General features: G+C 52.0%; 1 protein-coding gene across 1 annotated transcript; it reads left to right on the top strand.

Annotated features, from left to right (window-relative positions):
• Nucleotides 1-5,599: 5,599 nt before the first annotated feature.
• On the top strand, nucleotides 5,600-19,293 carry IGSF21 (immunoglobin superfamily member 21). Its single transcript, XM_089915892.1, has 5 exons — nucleotides 5,600-5,630; nucleotides 7,778-8,394; nucleotides 10,472-10,561; nucleotides 17,895-18,087; nucleotides 19,220-19,293. The coding sequence occupies exons 1-5, from the start codon at nucleotides 5,600-5,602 to the stop codon at nucleotides 19,291-19,293; spliced, it is 1,005 nt and encodes a 334-aa protein (XP_089772018.1).
• The last annotated feature ends 413 nt before the right edge of the window (nucleotides 19,294-19,706 follow it).

Raw genomic sequence — 19,706 nt, 5'->3', positions numbered from 1 at the left:
GTATGTCCACGAGTGGTTTGTAAATTCTGAAGCTCTGCCTTTGTCTAGGGTCTTACTGCTATGACTACTACTATTTCTCCCTTGCCCAGGCCAAATATGCCTGCCCAGTGTCTCTGAGGAGGGTCCTTTCAGGTACATGGTACCCACCCTCGCCCCAGGAGAGCATTGCACTAGCACGGACATCCCTGAAGACACACTCTCAGAGTCCATAGGAATGAGGCACTTATGTTGGGTGCATTGGGTACTGCTTCAGAAGAGTGGGGAGAAACTGGTGATCTAGGGGTCTTTGTTAATGATTCTTTGCCATTATATGCCACCTGGATCATAGCCAGGTGGCCTTGCTCTATACTGCTCATTCTGTAGCCCAGCTTTGAATTTGGGATTATTCTCGTCCAGGACCTTTATACCCATGACTGCAGCTGGCCATCTGTCTTTGACTGGATACTGTTTCTGGGGCCACGGGATCTATTCCAGGCATAGAGTCATAAGGGGGCTTTGACCTTTGTCAGAGATTGTAGCAGGGATGGGGATGATGAGAATGGAGATGGGGTTGGGCTTGGAGGAGGGATGGGATGGAGACAGATATGAGGATTGAGTTGGGAATGGGGATAGAGGTGGAGTAGATTTAGGGATGGGGAAGGGAATAGAAGTGGGAATAAGAATGGAAAAGAGAATGGGGATGGAGGTGGAGAAGAAAAAAGATGGATGGAAATGGGGATGGGGATGGAGGTGGGGATGGAGATGGGGATGGAGTTGGAGAAGGAAAAGGATGGAGATGGGGATGGAGGTGGGGATACAGGTGAGAATGGGACTGGAAAAGGAGGGAGAGATGGAGGTAGAGAAGATGGGCACGGGAAAGACTGAGAGTAAGGGAAGGTGCTAGACCACGAGCCTAAGAAGCAGCAGTTTGTGGGGGAAAGAGTGCTGTACGTAGTCAACGGAAGGGAAGAGAGGAGGAAGGGGGAGAAGATGACGTGTGGAGTGAAGCATCCCGAGGCAGCCAAGGACTCCCGGTGTAGACAGCTCCCTGACCACCCGCACTCAGAGCCCTCCGGCGGGCAACAGGAGGCGAGATGCAGAGTGAAATTTTCCTAGGACACAGCAACTGAGGAATACGTTGATGCAGAGTGTGGGAAGCCTGGGCTGTCCACGCTGATATTAGCAGCTCTGCCGTGTCATGCTCCATACAACTGAAATCCGTTATTGTCTTATGAGCTTGATTAACTGTACATATTGCTAACACCTGCTCAGAAGTATAACGAGGGACAAGAACACAGTTCCCAATCAGGGTCTGTGTGGGTGGTGTGCGTGACTTGGGTGCAGATCTCCAGAACGGGGATGTGTGTGTGTGTGCGTGTGCGTGTGTGTGTGTGTGTTGGGGAGAGCACTTGTGCTGTACAAAGAAGCCTGGTCAGGATTTGGAAGGCCTGGGTGCCAGTCCAGGCACTGCCACTGACTGACGGTGTGACCGTAGGCAAATCTCTCCCTCTCTCTGACCTCAGTTTGCTTACCTGTAAAATGGAAGGTCTAGACTGGCCCTCTCCAATAGAAATACATACATATATATATATATATATATATATATATATATTTAATTGTAAGTTTTCTAAAGACTACATTAAGAAAAGGCTTTAAAAAGTTAAAATGAACTGGAATAATATATTTGTTAAATCCAATGTATCCCATGTATTATTTCAGTAAGTAACCAATATAAAAATATTCATGATATACTTTACACACTTTTAAAAAATTATCTTCCAGATTCAATGTGTATTTTACACTTACAGCACATATGAACTTGAAAAAGCCACATTTCAAATGCTTAAGAGCCACAGAGGGTGGGCAGCTACTGTATTAGACAGTGCAGGTCCAGAGCATTTCTGGTCTCCTCGCTAAACCGTGAATGCCCCAAAGGCAAAGACAATGATTTATTTTCCCAGAAAGTAGCAAGGAGCCTCAAAGAAAGAATGTTAATAAATTCTGCTGATAAATGCATCTGACATGCACTTTCAAAACACTTTCAGGTACTTCTTTATTGAATCCTCACAGGTACTCTATAATTCCACTTTGCAGATAAGGAAACTGAGGTACAGAGTGGCTAAATAACTTGCCCAAGGTCACATAGCTGGTAAATGGTACCGCTTGGTCTTTAAACCCTGGGTAGTGTGATTTAGAGCCCATACTCTTAACCATTGTCCTATCTCTTTTATAATAGTGAGACAAATAATACTAATTAAAATTGCTAAACTGTATTGCAGGCTATGTGCTAGGCATCCTGTAAGCGTCATCTCATTTATTCCTCAAAGCAATCCTATAAGGAAGGTTCTAGGTGTCTAATTCCTGTTTGCTCAATGAAAGTAAGAAAGAAGGAATGAGGGATTTTAAAGGTGCCCCCTGACTAGCCCTGAGCCTCTAGTACAAGGGTCCCCAACCCCCAGGCTGTGGACTGGTACTGGTCCGCTGCCTGTTAAGACCTGGGCCGCACAGCAGGAGGTGAGCGGTGGGCAAGGGAGCGAAGCTTCATCTGTATTTACAGCTTCTCCCCATCGCTCGCATTACCGCTTGAACCATCCCCCCACCCCGTCCGAGGAAAAATTGGCTTCCACAAAACCGGTCCCTACTGCCAAAATGGTTGGGGACCGCTGCCTAGGATTCTTGGAGGGTATACTTATCCCTACCCATAAGCCACCATGAGCAGTGACAGAGAATTATTCTAAGCTCTAATTGGCATGGTCCCTTGATCTTTGGGGCAGCCGAGTTAAGTAGAGCCACCCACGGGAAGAGTTCCTCCAAGGATCTGGATTAAAGGTATCCATGAGAGTTGAGATGTGTCAGGTAAATGAGCATCCCCAGCAGCTAAAATGTGCACTTAGGGCTAAAGGTGCCGATAGGGACGAACTTCTTTCTTCTTTCCAAAGATATGTCAGTGTTCCAGCTTAGGGTCAGTGTTTGAGCCCTGAAGCCAGGGTGCTGGGGTTCAAATCCAAACTCTGTGAACCCCAGAAAGCCACTTCACCTCTTAAGTTTCCCCGTCTGTAAAATGGGAATAAATAAACCCATGTAGACACGTGGTGAGGATTAAATGAATTAACCCACGTTAAGGGCTTAGAACAGCTCCTGGCTCCTAACTGTTGGTCACTGTTGGTTCTTGCCGTGGGATCCAGGCTTTCAGTGAGTTCTAGAAAACTTAGATTGCAGACTGTGACTTGTGGATAATTGAAGTGTTCTGGTGTGTTTTTCCCCTCTAGGAATTCCTTACCCCACTTCCCATCTGTTTCCTACCACCTCACACTTAATTACAGTTCTCCATCTATTGTTCTCCCATTGTTTCCCATTCGTTCCGCTTCCCTTGCGACAGCACATGGCGGCTGCCTGAGTGAATGAATGGTTCATACCTGGCTTCGTTTCACTAGACCTTAAAATAGAGTTGCCAGGCGTCTGTCGCCCCCGCCAGACTGTGAGCTTCTCGATGCGCTGTATCCGTTTCATCCCTGGGCGCCTGTGGTGAGCACCTGGCACCATGCCCGCACCTAGTAGGTGTCAGGAAACGATGGTCGGATTTAATTAAACTTAACTGGAGTGAAAACCCCTTGCAGGAAGGAAAGGCCCACCCCTCTTCATTTTCTCTGTGTCCCCCACTGCACTTGACCTAAGGCTACAAGAAGCCAGAACTGACAGCCTTTCCTAAGCAAAGTTGTAAGGTTCTGGCTCCTGTCCTGCTGATGACAAGGAAGTTGCGGAAATAATCTCAAGAATCATAAGACTAGTGAATTCCTAGCACGCGCTAAGCCCTTTCATATCGATTAGCTGGTTCATCCTTCAAATGTGTCTGCCAAGGATTAATCCCACTTAGCAAATCGGGAAACTGAGGTTCACAGTTTTGGTAACTTGCCCAAGGACATGGAGGTGGTGGTGACTTCCCTGGGACTTGGACCCAGGAGTGCCCGATGGCTCCACATTTGACCTCTCAATAACCCACGGTGCCTGGGAACACCTGCTTTGGCAAACCAGCCAGTAGTGGGCGGTGAGGAGAGCAGAAAGGGAAGCTGGTGGGAAGCGGGACCAATCAAAATAAGCCAACTTTGGGGGGAAAATAAAAAGAAAGAGGGAAGACTCTTGGCTCTAAATATCTCTCAAAGTCATCTGCTTCTCCCGCTCTGCCCTCACCATGGTCTAAGCGACCCATCTCGCTGGCTTAAACGGCACTCTGTGTTTCCAGTCTCTTCAAAATGCAGCTCAGATCATATCTCTGCTGTTGCTTGAAGCCTTCTTCCTCCTGCTCTCAGGACAAAGAAGAAAAACTCACAGCCAGCGGTGGGCTGGCAAACCTGCTCTCTGGGGGCCTGGGGTGGGGACGGGGGAAGGAAACAAACAAGAAAGCCCTGATTTGCAGTGGTGGCTGATTTCCATGGCGTAAAGATGCCCACCGTGGCCTGTTTCGATCTAGCAGCAGTTTAAGAACTGGTTCACAAAATTCCCAGCAATGTCACAATCGGCTCTCAGGAGCTGGTAGGAACCAGCCACAGCACATCACTGCAAGCGGTGACCCACCAGCAGTGCCCTGCACATCTCCACAGCCCCAGCAGGCACCACGTCCCCCCTCCTTGCCCTCCCACCACACAGCCTGCCTTCCATCCCCCCTGCCCTGAGCCAACTGTCATGAGGCCTTTGCACATGCTGTTCCCTCCACCTGCCACACTTGTCCCCTGCCTACTCTTGCGTCCTCAGGCACAGCACGGGGTCGCTTCCTCAGGCTTGAGCGGGTCCCTTTACATCCTGTTATACCTCCTGGTATCTGATGCACTTAGCACAGTTGACCGTGTGATCACTTGATTCATGGTTGTCTTCCCCACCAGGCTGTAAGCCCCGTGAGGCAGGGCCTTCTCTGTATGCCCAGTAGGGACATCCTTCTTACTGTCGTTGCTGCCAGTGGCACCCCCTGGAATTGTGCAATATTTGTCCCCCACCCCAATGCCCAGTGTGGGACCTGGCCCATCCTAGGTAATCAGTGAACTCTTCCCGAACCTTCCAGTTAAGCGTTGGTCTTCCTGTGCTTCTCTTTTGAGTAGCTCCTCCCACCTCCATTGAGGTGGTGGCCGCTGACACACCAGCACCCTTCAGCCGCTACCAAGCCCAGAACTTCACGCTGGTCTGCATCGTGTCGGGAGGGAAACCAGCGCCCACGGTGAGTACCTCTGGAGTCGTCCCTCCTCGTCCCTGCCAGGCCCCCCTCCTTCGTGGCTCGTCCAGCTGCCCCTGTCACCACAGCGCTCACTCTGCAGAACGAAGGATAGAGGCCACAGCTTGCATAAATTAACTCTGCCCCGTCTGCCTTGGTTTGACCCTGTCCACTCATCTGACCTACCCAGGCGTCCATATGCCTCTCTTGCTCCCAGCACCCTGGTGCTGAGAACCCCCGCTTCTCCTGGACCCTGAAATCCTTGAACTGCACAGTGAGGGTGGTCTTCAGGGGATCCCAGCCTCAAGCACACCCCTACCCCAGTTATTGAACAGGATGGAGACAGATGAGGCCCGGAGAACGCAAGGGATGTAGAGAGAGTCAGCCACTGTGTTCTTGACAGAACTGGGACTCAAGGTCATGTCCTCCAGCTCCAAGTCCACTGGGGACGGTAGGAAGGAGGGAGGAAAAGGGGGAGATGGGAAGCGGGGAGGAGGGGGAAATCCTTGTTTGGGCCAACTCCTTATTAGCCCCGCCCTAAGCGCTTTGAGGCCTGTCAGTGCAGCTCACGAGTTACTGTCATGGCCGCTCTAAGGGGCGGGGAGGGGGTGGTGGGGGTGGTGGGGGTGGTGGTGGGGGGGGTAGGGGGGTGGGGGGGGTAGGGGGTGGGGGGGTTGGGGGGAGGGGCTAGGATGGGAGAGCATGTGGGGGCCTGTGTTCTAGCCCCTAACGTCACATGCACCAAATGACCCTGAGCAAGGAGACCTGCCCTCTGCTTCTCAGGTTCTTTGAGGAGGTTTAGGGTGTGGGCAACATTATAGTTTTCCAGCATTTTTAGAAGCAGCAGGACCTGTTTGGTCTGATTCAAATACACGGAAGCCCCATGTTGAAAACATTTAAAAGTGAAGGAAGGGCAAGTTGCCCTAATGGGTCCCTGAGGCACCTCTGTGGAACCCTGAGAGTTCCCTGAACCAAACTGAGAACCTATGGGCTACGTGCTCCCAAGGCCAATTTTGACCTTATATGATACTTTGAGTCTTGACCTTGTGAGTTTCACACATCACTAGGGGTGGGGCTGGAGCCTTGGAGAGGGGGATTAGAGTTCAAGGTGGGGAGGCAGGGGCTCTCCTCCTTCCAGACCCTTGACTGTCTCACAGGCAGGGTCCAGTGGGGTGACCTTGGGACCGGGCCAGCCCCACCCCAGGACCAGCTGTCCAGGACAGGACAGGAGTGGAGAGAACCAAGACAGGGCAGTAAGCAGGTGCTCAGAGGCACAGGGGGCAGTAGGCGGGGGTGCAGAGATGAGCCTTTGATGAGGCCCATCTCCCTCCACCTGCACCTTACAGTCCTGAGGACACAGACGAAAAAGCAGCTTCAGAGCCAGCAACTGGCGAGAGAAGAGCGTGGTCCCAAGATTTCCCTTTGGAGCCCATAAAGACGTCTGCCCTCTCGAAAATGAGACAAGCTCGTCTTTTTCCCCAAAGAAAAACTCCTTTTCTGCAGGGCACAGAGAAAGTCTCCTCACCGCCCTGGGGCTGCAGGAAGACCCCCTCCTCCCCGAGCTGGCCATCTCCTGCCATTTAAGACACAGCAGTACAATATTCAAATATATATATGTAAAATATATATATATATATATATATATATATATATATATATATATATATACCTGAAAGGTCCTCATCTCCCCACATTCCAGGCACCTTACGTTTGCCTGGGATATCAAAACTTGAAAGAATTCTTTGACATAAATTACAAACCTGCTTTTGAAGCACTTTTCAAAAAAAAAGAAAGAAAGAAAGAAAAACCCCAAAGCAGGCTATTATGTGCATAAGAGATTCTTCGTTGGAGCTGTAAACTCTGACAGACTCTGCGCACCCCACGTTTCATTCGCCCCCCCAACCTGGTCCTCCCCCGTGTCCTCCGGCTCCCTTTCCCCACTGGCACCAGCGTCCCCAGAGCTGCTTCCTGTCCTCCTCTCACCCTGTCTCCCATCGATTTATTTAAAAAAAAATACACCCAATCCCCACAGGCCCCTGGCATATGTACCAAAATAAAAAGACAGCAAGTTAAATGAAATGCCGCCTCTCAAAACTCCAATTCTCTGTTGGCGGAGGAAGTGAGAATATGCGGCCTATTGCCTCATTCCGCACCTAGCGCCTTCCCACACGCACACCTGTTTCCTGTCTTCCTCTCCAAAACCTCCAGGATGTGCGCACACACACACAGATCCTTTCCTTCTCCTTCTGACATCTCACTTAATCTCTGGCGCTCTTCCACCTTCGCTCTCACCCACCTGCTCTCCCCAGGTGGGCACGGACCACACCCTTGGAGCCCAGGGGGGCTGCCAGGGCCGTGTCCAGGGTGCTTTTTCCACGCACTGTTTCTAAGCGTCCACCAGCCTCATGAAGTAGGTGTCCTCAGTAAGGAAACTGAGGCTCAAAGAGGCTCACCGGCTCAGCCTCTGCCACCAGAGCCTGCGCGTCCCCATTGAACCGAGCTGACTCAGAGCGCTTGGGGTGCTGGAGGGAGAGAGCGGTCCATCTAGAAGGCTACTAGGAGGAGGAGGATCCTGAAGGATTGGACTCCTGTGGCCAGTTCCTCCGAGAGCCCACTGGGAGGTCCATGTCATTGGGGCAAAATCTTTTCCCACACCCTCCTTGCAATTTCAGGTTTATTTCAAACGAGATGGGGAACCCATCGACGCAGTGCCCCTGTCAGAGCCGCCGGCTGCTAGCTCTGGCCCCCTCCAGGACAGCAGGCCCTTCCGCGGCCTGCTGCACCGTGACCTGGACGACACCAAGATGCAGAGGTCACTGTCCCTGCTGGACGCTGACAGCCGGGGCGGGCATTCCTACACAGAGCGCCCCTCCCGCAGCCTGACCCTGGATCCCAGCATCCCCCTCCAGCCAACCACCGAGAACATCCCCGAGACGGTGGTGAGCCGCGAGTTCCCCCGCTGGGTCCATAGCTCCGAGCCTGTCTACTTCCTGAGCCACAGCCATACGCCGGGCAGTGACGGCACCGTGGAGGTGCGCGCCCTGCTCACCTGGACGCTCAACCCGCAGATCGACAACGAAGCCCTCTTCAGCTGTGAGGTCACGCACCCGGCACTGTCGATGCCCATGCAGGCAGAGGTCACGCTGGGTGAGGCTCGATGGAAGCCACTCTGCAGGGCCCCTGCAGAGATGGGCGGTGGGGAGCCTTGGAATAGGGTGGGCTGCCGGCCACCACGGAGAAGGGAAGTTGGAGCGAGCCGGGGTCGGGGTTAGGCACGGAGGTCAGAGTCAGGCTATTTGGGAGGTTTGCTGAGCTGTGTTGGAGGACATAGGAAATTACAGGGAGGTCTGGGGAGTTTGGTCCAGCAGGATCAAAGATATGGAAGTCACGGAAGTTTTGCTAGATCAGTGTTAGAAACATGGGAGGTTTTCAAGATTGAAGATGGAACAGGACACTCCCAGGGAAGTTTGCTGGGTGAGTGAAGAAGACACAGGAGTTGGAACTCATAAGGGAGAGTTGCTGAGTCAGGTCAGGAAACGTCCAGGGAAGGATGGGAACATAGGAGGTGACAAAGGGGTTTTCTCGATTGAAATAAGAGACCCATGAGTGCAGGGACAGTTACTAGGTAAAGATCATGAGTGTGGCAGGTCGGAAGCTTGTCGGATTAGGGTCAGGAATACTGAAGGTAGTTTTGCCAGCTTGGGGTAGGGAACGTATAGGATGCGGGAGGATACTGCTCTCGCTTACACTTTTAAGTACAATGGAAACCCTGTCATCTGCAGGGATGTGGAACGTGGGCGCAACCAGGAAACTGGATACCCAGGGATAGCTCAGCCTGAGAATCCAATCCCCATCTGGGGCCTGCTTCCTCTTCCCACAGAGCACCAACTCTGTATGTCCCCAGAGCAGATCCTTGTTTCCCCTTGTACATCTCCTCCCAGCTGAGTAAAGGCAGGGAGACGGGACATGTGGAACCTTCTCTACTAGAAATATGAGGCTCTCAGAGCCAGGATTTGTATTGACTGGGGTGGGGTGGGGCAGGGAGCTGGGCACACTGACCCAGTACTGGCCCTCTTTGCCCACAACCCTCTGGACCTTGGTTTTCGGTACCCAGCAGCTGAAACCACAGCCCAGGATGCCAGGGCTTGTCCCCTGCATCTCCTGCAGTGGTGAAGAGCTGCATGGAAACATCTACAGCCCCTAACCGAGGCCCCTCATGACTGAGGACAGATAGCAATGACTGACGAGGGTTGAGACCCCAGCCTGTGCCTGGGGGTCCAAAGGCCGTCTCTGTTTTTAGCGAGTCCACCAGAAAACCCAGCACCAACTCTGCACCAAACACCAAGAAAAGGATTTCATGTACATATAACACGTACTCTGTGCCAGGAACATATGCAAGGATTCTCTCATTCACTCCTCACAATCAGTTTACCATGCAGTCCCATTTTACAGGTGAGCAAAACTGAGGCTCAATTTGGTGGGGTCCCTTTCTCTGAGTTGCCAACTTATAAGTAGCAGAGCTGGGATTTCCAGCCAGGTCTGTTGGTGCCTTCTCCAATTCCCCTATGCCAACCACTGAACTTACCAGCCCCAGGACTGGGCACCCTTGCTGGCTATGGGGTTAGTTGTCTGAAGTCTGATTAAAATGGCCCTTTGATTCCCACAGGCCACTTGCCCACACAGAAAATAATAATAAGGGCTAACATTTACTGAACACCTACTATATACCATGGACCATTGCTTTTCTCATATGAACACAATTAGTAACCCAGTTACCCAACTGGTAATCCTCATGGTCACTCAATGAGGTCAGCGTTATTAGTATCCCATATCACAGACAAGGCAACTGAGGCGCAGGGAGGTTAAGTAAGTTGCCCAAGGTAAGTGGGGGAGGGTTCAAAGGCAGGCAGCGTGGCCCCAGTGTCTTGCCCTTAGCCTCCACTCACTGTGCTGCCTCAGGGCATCTGTTGTCATGGTGCCTGCCCCCTGAGTACCATTTGCTCATCATGCCATAGAAACTTCACAAGCACCCCTTACAGCCAGGCCCTGTGCCAGGCGCTGGGATTATCCCCACGCAGAGCCTGCCCAGATCCCTTTCTCAGCCTTCCCACCTTGCCAGAACTCCCGCCCCCAGTTTCTCTGGACCCTCCATCCTTCCCAGAGTTCCTTCTTGCATTTGAACCTCCCTGTCCCCAAGATACAGTCTGCTTCCAGGCTGGGAGGCAGAGCAGCCTCGACCCTTCAACGGAATGCCTTGCCCATGAAAGCCGCCCCCAGCCTCTCTTGCCCCAGGCTCGACTTCCCGTGGGAGGGCTCCCTGTCCCACCCCCACAGAGAATGAGAAAGACGAGACCAGACAAGGACTTCCGAGCAGCTGGAAAGGTGAGCTTGCAGTTCACATCTCCCAGTGATGGACGGGGTGCTGCCACTGGCTTGTTCCACCCCCTTCCCACCCCCTATCCCAAGCCATAGTAAAGCACTTGCCTGCCCTGTCCCAGATTCCAGATGGTTCCCTTGACCGGAGCCACCTTGGTGTGCACCCCCAACCTCCATCATCAGAGCAAGAGAAAGGCCCACTCACAGGCAGTGGGCATGACAGATATGTGTGTGCCCACGGGGGACACAGCAGCGCCAAATCGGGTGGGTCAGTGAAGAGACCCCCAGGCTGGCATCCCGTCTTACCCCAGCTGCTGTCAGTTGGTGAGATCTCAAGCCTCTTAGGTCTCTGAGCCTTGTTCTCTGACCTGTTGAGTGGGGGAGTAATAGTAACCTCATAAATGTTTGGAGCATGTGCTGGCAGCCAGGCTCTATGCAAGATGCTTTTCTCCAAGATCTCCTTGCAGTGACCCTATCAGGCAGCGGAGAGACGCCATCATTATCCCCATTTTATAAGTAAGGGAACCCAAGCTTAGAGCAACTCTCCTCAGGTCACCCAGCCAGGTCTGACCCCAGGGCCCATGCTCCTAACCACTGAGCTCTACTGCCCATCCGGTGCGGCTGTGGTGAGGACCCATGGAGCCAGTGGGTGTAGCCGGTGGAGAGTGGTGTGAACCAGAGGGGTCCTGAGTGAGTGCTTGCCCTTCACACAGTCAAGGCACCCTGTACTCTGGCCATGGGGGTGAGACAGAGGGCTGCATGAGATGACCCCGGAGCACAGAATCCAGTCATCTGGTCAGGACTTTAAAAGTTAGGCCAACAAGGGTTGGGGCATGCCTCCCTGTGATGACCCTTTGCTTCTTCTGTTCCCGCTGCCAGGGATGCCCTTCCCAGCTCAGATGTCACTGCCCCTAAGAAGACAGATGCCTGGTGGTCCTAGAGCCCATCTCAGTAGATAGCAACTACATTCTTTCCATTGATCAAGCCAGAACCCTTGGAGTCACCCACTTTCCCCCTCTTTTCTCCTACCCAACAGCCAAGCCATCCTTAAGCCCTGGCAGCTCAACCTCAGAATATATCCCACATCTACCCTGTCTCATGGTTTCCTCTCCGACCACCCAATCTGAGCACCAGCAGTTCACACTGGATTATTACAGTAGCCCCAAAACTGGCCTTTCTGCTTCCACTTATGTGCATTTCTGTTCTCCACTCTGATTGATCTAAAATATAAATCCACATACACACCCACCCAAAACCCTCCAATGGTAGACAGATTGATAGAACAAAAAAAGAGCCCAGAAATAGACCCACATATAGTCAGTTGATTTTTGATAAAGGTCCCTAGGCTGTTCGATGGGAAAAGAGAATGCTTCTTAATACATGGCCCCAGAACTATGGATACACTTAAGGAGGAAATGAACCTGACCTCTACCACACACACACACACACACACACACACACACACACAAGAATTAACCTGAGATGAATCACAGACCTCAGTGTAAAACCCAGCATCATAAAACTTCTAGGGGAAAACACAGGAATATATCTTTGTGACACTGAGGTAGGCAAGGATTTCTTAAAGAGTCACAAAAAGTACTAAATGCAAATTTGAAAATTGGTGAATTGGACTTAATCAAAATCCAAATCTCCTGCTCCTAAGAAGATGCCTTTAAGAAAGTGAAATGTGGCGAAATGGAAAAGCAAACTACAAACTGAGAGAAAATACTCTCAGTACAGATATATGATGAGGGATTTGTATCCAAAATATATAAGGAACTACTGCAGATCAATAATGATAACTCAGATTTTAAAGAGAGGATATACAAGTGGCCAATCAGCATATAAAGGATATACATCCTTGGGGAAATGAAGACTCAAACCTCAGTGAGATACCATTTCGCAACCACTAAAATGCCTAACATGGGAAAGACGACACCACCAAATGTTGGCAAGGTCGTAGAACAATAAGAACCCCCATACAGGGCTGGGAGTATAAAACAGTGCTACTGCTTTGGAAAACTAGTAGTTTCTTACAAAGATAAAAATACCCCTCCCTACTCTATGACCCAGCAATTTCACTCCTAAGTATCTACCCAAGAGAAATGAAAACATACGTCCACAAAGACCTGAATGCCCACAGCATCTTTACGCATAACAACAACAAAAACAACTGTAAAAAACCCAAATGTCCGTAACTAGGAAAATGGATGAACGAAGCTGTGATATATTCACATAATGAACCACTTCTCACCAACACAGTTGAATGAACTCCTAATACACCAACAACATGGACGAAGCTCAGAGACGTTGTGCTGAGTGAGAGTAGCCAGGCAGAAGAGTACAAACTGCACGATTCCATTTATGTGAACTCCTAGAGCATGGAGCACACCCCTGAGGATAGAAAGTGGAACAGTGTTTACCTATGGAGGGTGGAAATTGACTGGAAGGAGGCATCAGGGGACCTTTGGAGGGATGGGAATGTTCTCGGATTTGGCTGGGATAGTGGTGACACAGATGTTCACATTTATGAAGATTTGTCAAATTGTGTTCTTAAGAACAGTGCATTTCCCTTATGTGAGTTTCCTCACAATTTAAAAATATATGAAAGTCAGAACAAAACAAAATAATCCTCTGGACCGCCATCACATCTAAAATTACATTCCCACGGTGCTCATCTTTCACACTCGTCTCTGTTACATCTGCTCCAGCCACAGGGTTCTCCTTACTCTTCCTTGAATATGCCCAGCTCAGACGCACCTCTGTGACTTGGCACTGTCCTTCCTTTCCGCCTAGATTAATCCTACCCCAGGTATCCTCAATCCCTCCTTCATCAGATCTCTGCTCAAATCTTCTACTCAGAGGTTCCTTCCCTGAACACCCTATTTCAGCCTCCTCCTCCTGGCCCCATCAATTCCTTACTTTGCTTTGCTTTCTGGCATTGCGTTTATCTCCACGTGCAAGTATATGATACACTTTCTTATTGCCTGGATCTTCCGCTAGAATTTAAGTTGCACGTGGGCAGGGTCTTTCCCTGCCTTGTTCACATGGTACAAGGCTCAGCACAGTCTGTAACATATGACTTAATAAACACTTCCCTAATAATCAATTACTTAATACTTTTCTGGGTTGTTGTGAAGATTAAACAAGGCGTGCATACGAAGTGCTTAGCATAGTGACAGAGTAAGTACTCAGTAAATATAAGCTACTGTTGTTACTCATTATTGTATCCCCAACGTTGCCCTGCATAGTGATCGACACAGACCAGGCATAAAGAACTAGATGGTTCGAGTAGATGAGTGAATGGGTGTGAGTGGATTAGTAGGTTTATGGGTAGGTATATGGATGGAAAATGGAGGGATGGATGTTATGGTGGAGGGACGAATAATATGATGGAATGATAGATGAATGGATAGAACAAATGCTTGGATGGAGGGATGAATAATATGATAGAGCGATGGATGGATGGATAGAATGAATGCTTGGTTGGATTAACGAATGGACGCATGTATGCGTGGATGGATGAATAAGTGGGTGGATGAGCAGGTGAGTGGTTGTCTTAGTGAACACCTAGAATTCCTGTGGTGGGGCGCCTAGAGGAGCTTTCCGTGAGATTTCACAAGGCTCTCCTTGCAGCAAAATGCTAAGGAGAGTAAAGAGAGCAGTTATATAATCAGGATTTTTTGTATGCCCCTGAACAGACGCGCACCACTTCACATTTCACATTTCCATCTCATATCTCTCCCCCATTGTCATTTTCAGAGCAACTCCTCAAATAGTAGGATAGCAGTCTATTCTGCCCATTTACAGGTGAGAAAATTGAGGCCCAACAAGTTGAATTGATTCATCCAAGTCACGTAACTGGAGAGTAGAAGACAGGCCTCAATCCTGGGTCTCCTGACTCCCACTCTTTCCATATGTCCAGGGGTTGAGGGGAGGGAAGTCCCAGGGGCTGAGAACCTTCTTCAGGTACCTTCAGTGATGTGTTCTAGGGGCAGGAGAGAGGGGCCAGGACTTGACCACCGGGAGCTGCTAGTGGGTGTCAGCATGTGGTGGAAGCGTGCGGGTGACAGCAGCTGGCCCGGCTTCCAGAAGCATCTTGATGCAGCAGTGAGGGCAGGAGTCAGAGGGGCCACCTGCCACCAGGGCTCTTGCCAGTTGACAGCTGCCAGGATCGAGCTTGGAAGAGTGAGGGCAAAGCAGACCCCTTGCCTACCCACCCTCTGCCTCTCGGGGTCAGCTCCACACAGGAGCCTCTGGACCTGGCAGCTCAGGGCAGCGGGGGAGGGGTCTGGCTGCCCACGTGGAAGAAGGCATCCAGCTTTCCCCCTCCTCCACCCCTGGGTTCCAAGCTTCGCTCTAAAGACCTGTGCAACTTCAGGTCCCGCCCCTGCCACTTCCTTGCTGTGTGACCTCGGGCAAGCCACTGCCCTCCTGGGAGCCAGTTTTACGGCCTGCAAAATGGGTTTCATGGCAACCTGCCTCATAAACACCAAGATGGGTGAGACGGTCCTAGAATGAGGTCTAGCACATGTCAGGCACCTGATAAATGTGAGTTCCCTCCCCTTGGGGCCAGGAGGCCCAGGCGCGGCCCGAAGGGGGTGGACGGGGTCTTTAGGAACCGAGGCAGTTAGGAATCTGACCCAGGAGAGGAAGTTGTCCGCCCTGGTTCTCCTGCTCACGCTTCTCCGGGACAGGGATGCCCTTCCACGCCCCCTGCTGGCTGCAGCAGGACAGTGCCATCCCAGCAGGACGAGAAGAGGAGACAGAATGACGCAGGGCCAGGCCAGCCTATGCAGCGCTTCTCACCTGCAAAGGGACCTTGACAGCACTTGAATGTTCATTAAAAAGACGAGAAAGTTACTTGACTTCCCCAAGCCTTCATTGCCTTATGGGGACAATCTCGAGAGTTTGGAAGTGTAAATGAGGTCGTGCCTAAAGCACGTCACAGAGCGCAAGGCACTTAGGATGCTCTGGACAAATGTTAGCCCTTAAACCCACCATCTCCCGATATTCCTAACAGCCCAGTGTGGTGGGTGGGCAAGGGTTGCCTTGGCTGTTCCCACCCTGTGTTTGGGGAAAGCCAGGGGAAGTGACTGGTCCAGGGGCACACAGACTAGACACCTTTCTTACGTGGGTGGACGCAGCCCCGGAAGCTACCTGCACCTTCCCGCCATTCCCTCCCATCTCACAGGCCTGGCTTTCCCTGCTGATGCCTCCCCCCGCCCCACACGGCCCTTCAGGTGTCTTGCTCGTGGTTTAATTAATAGTCCTTTGGTTTCATGAATGAAATTGGTTGGCAGTGCCTAGGAAATCACCCACATCTGCCAGTTGCTCTGATTTCTGCTCTGACAGCTCTGAGTGGGAAGGAGAGGCTCGGGTAGCAGGTGGGGCAGATGAGGAGAACCCAGGCCAGCCCCAGGGCCTGGGGACAAAGCTTTTCTCCTGCTGCCACCCCTGGAAGATGTCCAAGGAGAGTGGCACAGAGCATGGCACTCTGATCAAAACCCTATCGCTTCCCCCTGGCCCAGGAAGCTCCGTGGGGTCTGGCCCAGTGCCCACCCCCATCACCCCTGACCTTCCACCTCAGCGCCATGTCCTGGCTGTTCCCTCCACCTGGAACCCTTTTCAGGAGCTTCATCTCAGCTGAAATGTCAGCTCGTTGGAAGAGACACTCAGACCATCACTCCCCACTTGTCCGATTCTCCACACAATGCCATGGCTCTCCAGTAGTTTCTTATTCACGTACTTATTTGTGTGTCAAATGTCTCCCCAACTAAAGTGTAAGCTCTGTGTCGGCAGGCACGTGTCTCCATGACCACTGCGTCCCCAGCCCTGCCCCAAAGCCTGCCACACAGTTGGCTCAATGATTACTTGTTAAATGAATGAATGAGTGATGAATGGATCTGGCAGAAAGAAGCCTGGCGCAAAAGTCATGGGACAAGAGAAACTGGCTCTGTGGGTGACCTTGGATAAGCCTCTTCGTTACCCCTGGGCCTGTTTCCCAATCTGAAACCTGAGAGATTGGACTCAGTGATCCCAGTGGCTCTTCCATCCCCGATATGCTCTGGTTCATAGGAGGGCAGCACCCTTGGGCATCTTGTCTCCCAAGTTCAGAGAAGTTAAGGGGCTTGAAAGAAGTGTTACAAGCAGGTGGGGAAGAGAGGCCGGAAGGGCACAGGCCAGGCCCAAGGAGGGAGATGGTTCCCCCCATTTTGCCACCTTCCACTCACCTCCAACCCAGAGATTCCAGGAAAACCCCACGGGGCATATTAACCTGGTAGAAGGCTCTCTGGAGCAAGGGTAATGAGACCAGAAATTTCATCCCAGTTCTTCTTCACTGTGTGAACTTTGGCAAGTTACTTCCCCTCTCTGAGCCTCAGTTAACTCAGCTATACAATGGGGATTATAATGGCAGGAGCGCACCTCACAAGGGTTTAGTGTAGGTAGGAGTGTGGGTGTTTTGAGCAGTGCTGGGCGCCGGAGCAGGTTTCTCCCTGTTATAGCAGCTGAGTCGTCTCCCAGGTGGCACCTCCCTTGGGTGTCCCTGACTCCACTGTGCCCTGGGCTTCTCCGATCTGACCCCTTGTTACACCGGTTTGTGCTTGTCTTTTGACCCCACTGAGAGTGAACCCCACAAGGACAGGGAGTGTGCTCTGTACACCATTAAATCCCCAGGTCCCAGCCAGGGCTCGGGAAACGTGTATGAATGAATGCAGGCATGAATGAATGATCTGGATGGGGACTTTCTCTTCCGTTCCGCCAGCACCTCTTTTCTTTGCTTAGTCTCCTCTCCCCGCACACACACACACCTCTCTGACCTGGCCTTCCTCTCCCTGTAGTTGCCCCCAAAGGACCCCAAATCATGATGACGCCCAGCAGAGCCCGGGTCGGGGACACAGTGAGGATTCTGGTCCATGGATTTCAGGTCAGCCTCTCTCTGAGCATCTGCAAGGGTGGCGGGAGGTCATCAGGCACCAACGGGACACGAGCATCCCTGGCAGCATGCTCTGAGACCCTCCCCTTGACCTCCAGCACGGCCAGCTGGTCTCGGTCTCCTAATCTGTGTAATGGCAGAATTGGCTTCCACGAGGAATGGCATGGGGTGCACGCATGGATTTGCTCGCCCACCTACAACTTAGAGCAGACATGGCACATGGATCTTGGCATTCCTTCCAGCCCTAGAGTCCTTTCCTTCCTGGGGTCTGGGCAGCCAGTCCCAACCCATCCGATGAAAATGTGTTAATACCCACCCTGGCCAGGCCATGCCTCTGGCCCCTTCCTGCTCCGGCAGAATGGTTCCTCCTGTGACCCGACTCTCTCCTGCTCTGGCCAACAGAACGAAGTCTTCCCAGAGCCCATGTTCACATGGACGCGGGTCGGGAGCCGCCTCCTGGATGGCAGCACTGAGTTTGACGGGAAGGAGCTGGTGCTGGAGCGGGTTCCCGCTGAGCTCAACGGCTCCATGTACCGCTGCACGGCCCAGAACCCTCTGGGCTCCACCGACACACACACCCAGCTCATCGTGTTTGGTACGTTGTGCCCAACTAGAGGATCGGGAGGGCTACCCGGGGAGGCCCCTGGTTGGAGCTTTCCCAAGGAGGAGGGAGCAGTAGGGGCCCAAGTCCCATAAATTTGCCCTGAGAGGGTGCCCCACAGGGAAGCACTACAGTTCAGTGGTTAAAACCATAACAGCTTTGGAGCTAGAGAACCCTGGGTTCAAATCCCAGACCCACCACTTAGCAGCTGGGCAACGCTGGGCAAACTGTTTCCCCTCCCTCAGTTTTTCCATCTGTAGAATGGGGCTGATACTGCCCAGCCCTCAGAGGGTGCACATGACACCACACAGCGGGTGCTGGATGAGGGGCTTCCTTCGCCAAGTTCCAAATGCCATCCACGCTCCAGTTCTCTTTCTGTTCTTCCCAACAGAAAACCCAAATATCCCAAAAGGAACGGAGGACTCCAATGGTAAGTCTCCACTCTCAGAGCTTCTAGCTTAAAAGCTCTGGTCCCCCAAACGGCCCCTTTGTATGACCTTGCCCCTCCCTCATGCCGTAGGCACATAATTGACCTCTAGTCGGGCAGAGTCTGGGTCAAAGGTCAGGAGTGGGCACTAAAGCAATTAAGCATCCCTAAGCAGCTGGCAGGGAGTTCGAGGGACAAAGTCTCTCTCAGAGAGCTCGGCTGCCATGGTCCCAAGAAGATGTGTCTAGCGCTGACCGTGGGGTTGTGATCCAGGGCCCTTGACCACTTCATAGGATGGTGGGGCCCTTTATATTGCCCTCCCTCAGCTGCCCTCGAGCTGAGCACCACCCCATGGGACACAGACACTCCCCCCAGGCCTGCCAGCCCTCCCTTTCCCACAGTGAGCCAATCTCACAGTTCATGATGGAGGCCCCCACGCCTAGTCCCCACTGCAGTGTCCTGATGGCCACCGGGGAGCCTGACCTCCACGCAGCAGGCCTGGGACAGGGAAGAGGTCACACACAATCAGGTGGGACAGATAGCAGAGCTAGGACTTGAACCCAGCCCATCCTAACACTGAAGTCCAGACTCTTGGCCGGGGCCCTTCAAAGCTCTGTGGTCCCCAGGCTCCACACACACCTGTGCCCCCCAGAAAGCAAAGCGGGTGGGTCACAGGCCCTGACGCTGCTCCCTGCACAGGTTCCACGTCTGGCCCTGCTGGCATCCGGCTCACCTTGGTGCTCGCCCTGACAGTGGTCCTGGAGCTGACGTGAAGGCTCAGCCCTGCTCCCTCCATTACATCTGGCACTGACATCTCTGCAATTGGTTTTCATTTCTTTTCTAAACTACTTCCAGTCTTGTTCTTAGTCTCTTTCTGTCCATGTCTTGGCTTCTTTGGTCAGTTTAATTAAAACAGAACATTTTTCCCCACCTCGGTCTGTGGCTCTGTATTCTTCCTGGTCTATAGCAGCAACTGGGCACCTCCGGACATGCAACCTCGGGACGGGCACTGAGGGGGATGCTGAAGGACATGGAGGGCATGCTCTTCCCTGGAGGAGGGGTGGAGGGGCATCTCCTTGTTTCACACAAATCCAGTTGTGGGAAATGGCCAGAGACTCTACTCAGGAAATTCAAGTTCCCTCAGGGCCAAGTGTAATAGTCAGCTCTTGCCACAATAATGCTGCAT

The sequence above is a fragment of the Delphinapterus leucas genome, chromosome 1 (genome assembly GCF_059928025.1).
Source record: "Delphinapterus leucas isolate spDelLeu-1000000601 "Yukka" chromosome 1, BTC_Dleu_Yukka2, whole genome shotgun sequence".
NCBI lineage: Eukaryota > Metazoa > Chordata > Mammalia > Artiodactyla > Monodontidae > Delphinapterus > Delphinapterus leucas.
This window is presented reverse-complemented; position numbering and strand designations above follow the sequence as displayed.

Excerpts from the sequence above, each read along its gene's own strand:
- IGSF21 (XM_089915892.1), top strand. The coding sequence starts at position 5,600 with ATGTCCTCCAGCTCCAAGTCCACTGGGGACG. Across the intron at positions 5,631-7,777 it reads CTCCAAGTCCACTGGGGACG|TTCCTCCGAGAGCCCACTGG; the intron begins GTAGGAAGGAGG and ends TCCTGTGGCCAG. Across the intron at positions 8,395-10,471 it reads GTGGGGAGCCTTGGAATAGG|GCTCGACTTCCCGTGGGAGG; the intron begins GTGGGCTGCCGG and ends CTCTTGCCCCAG.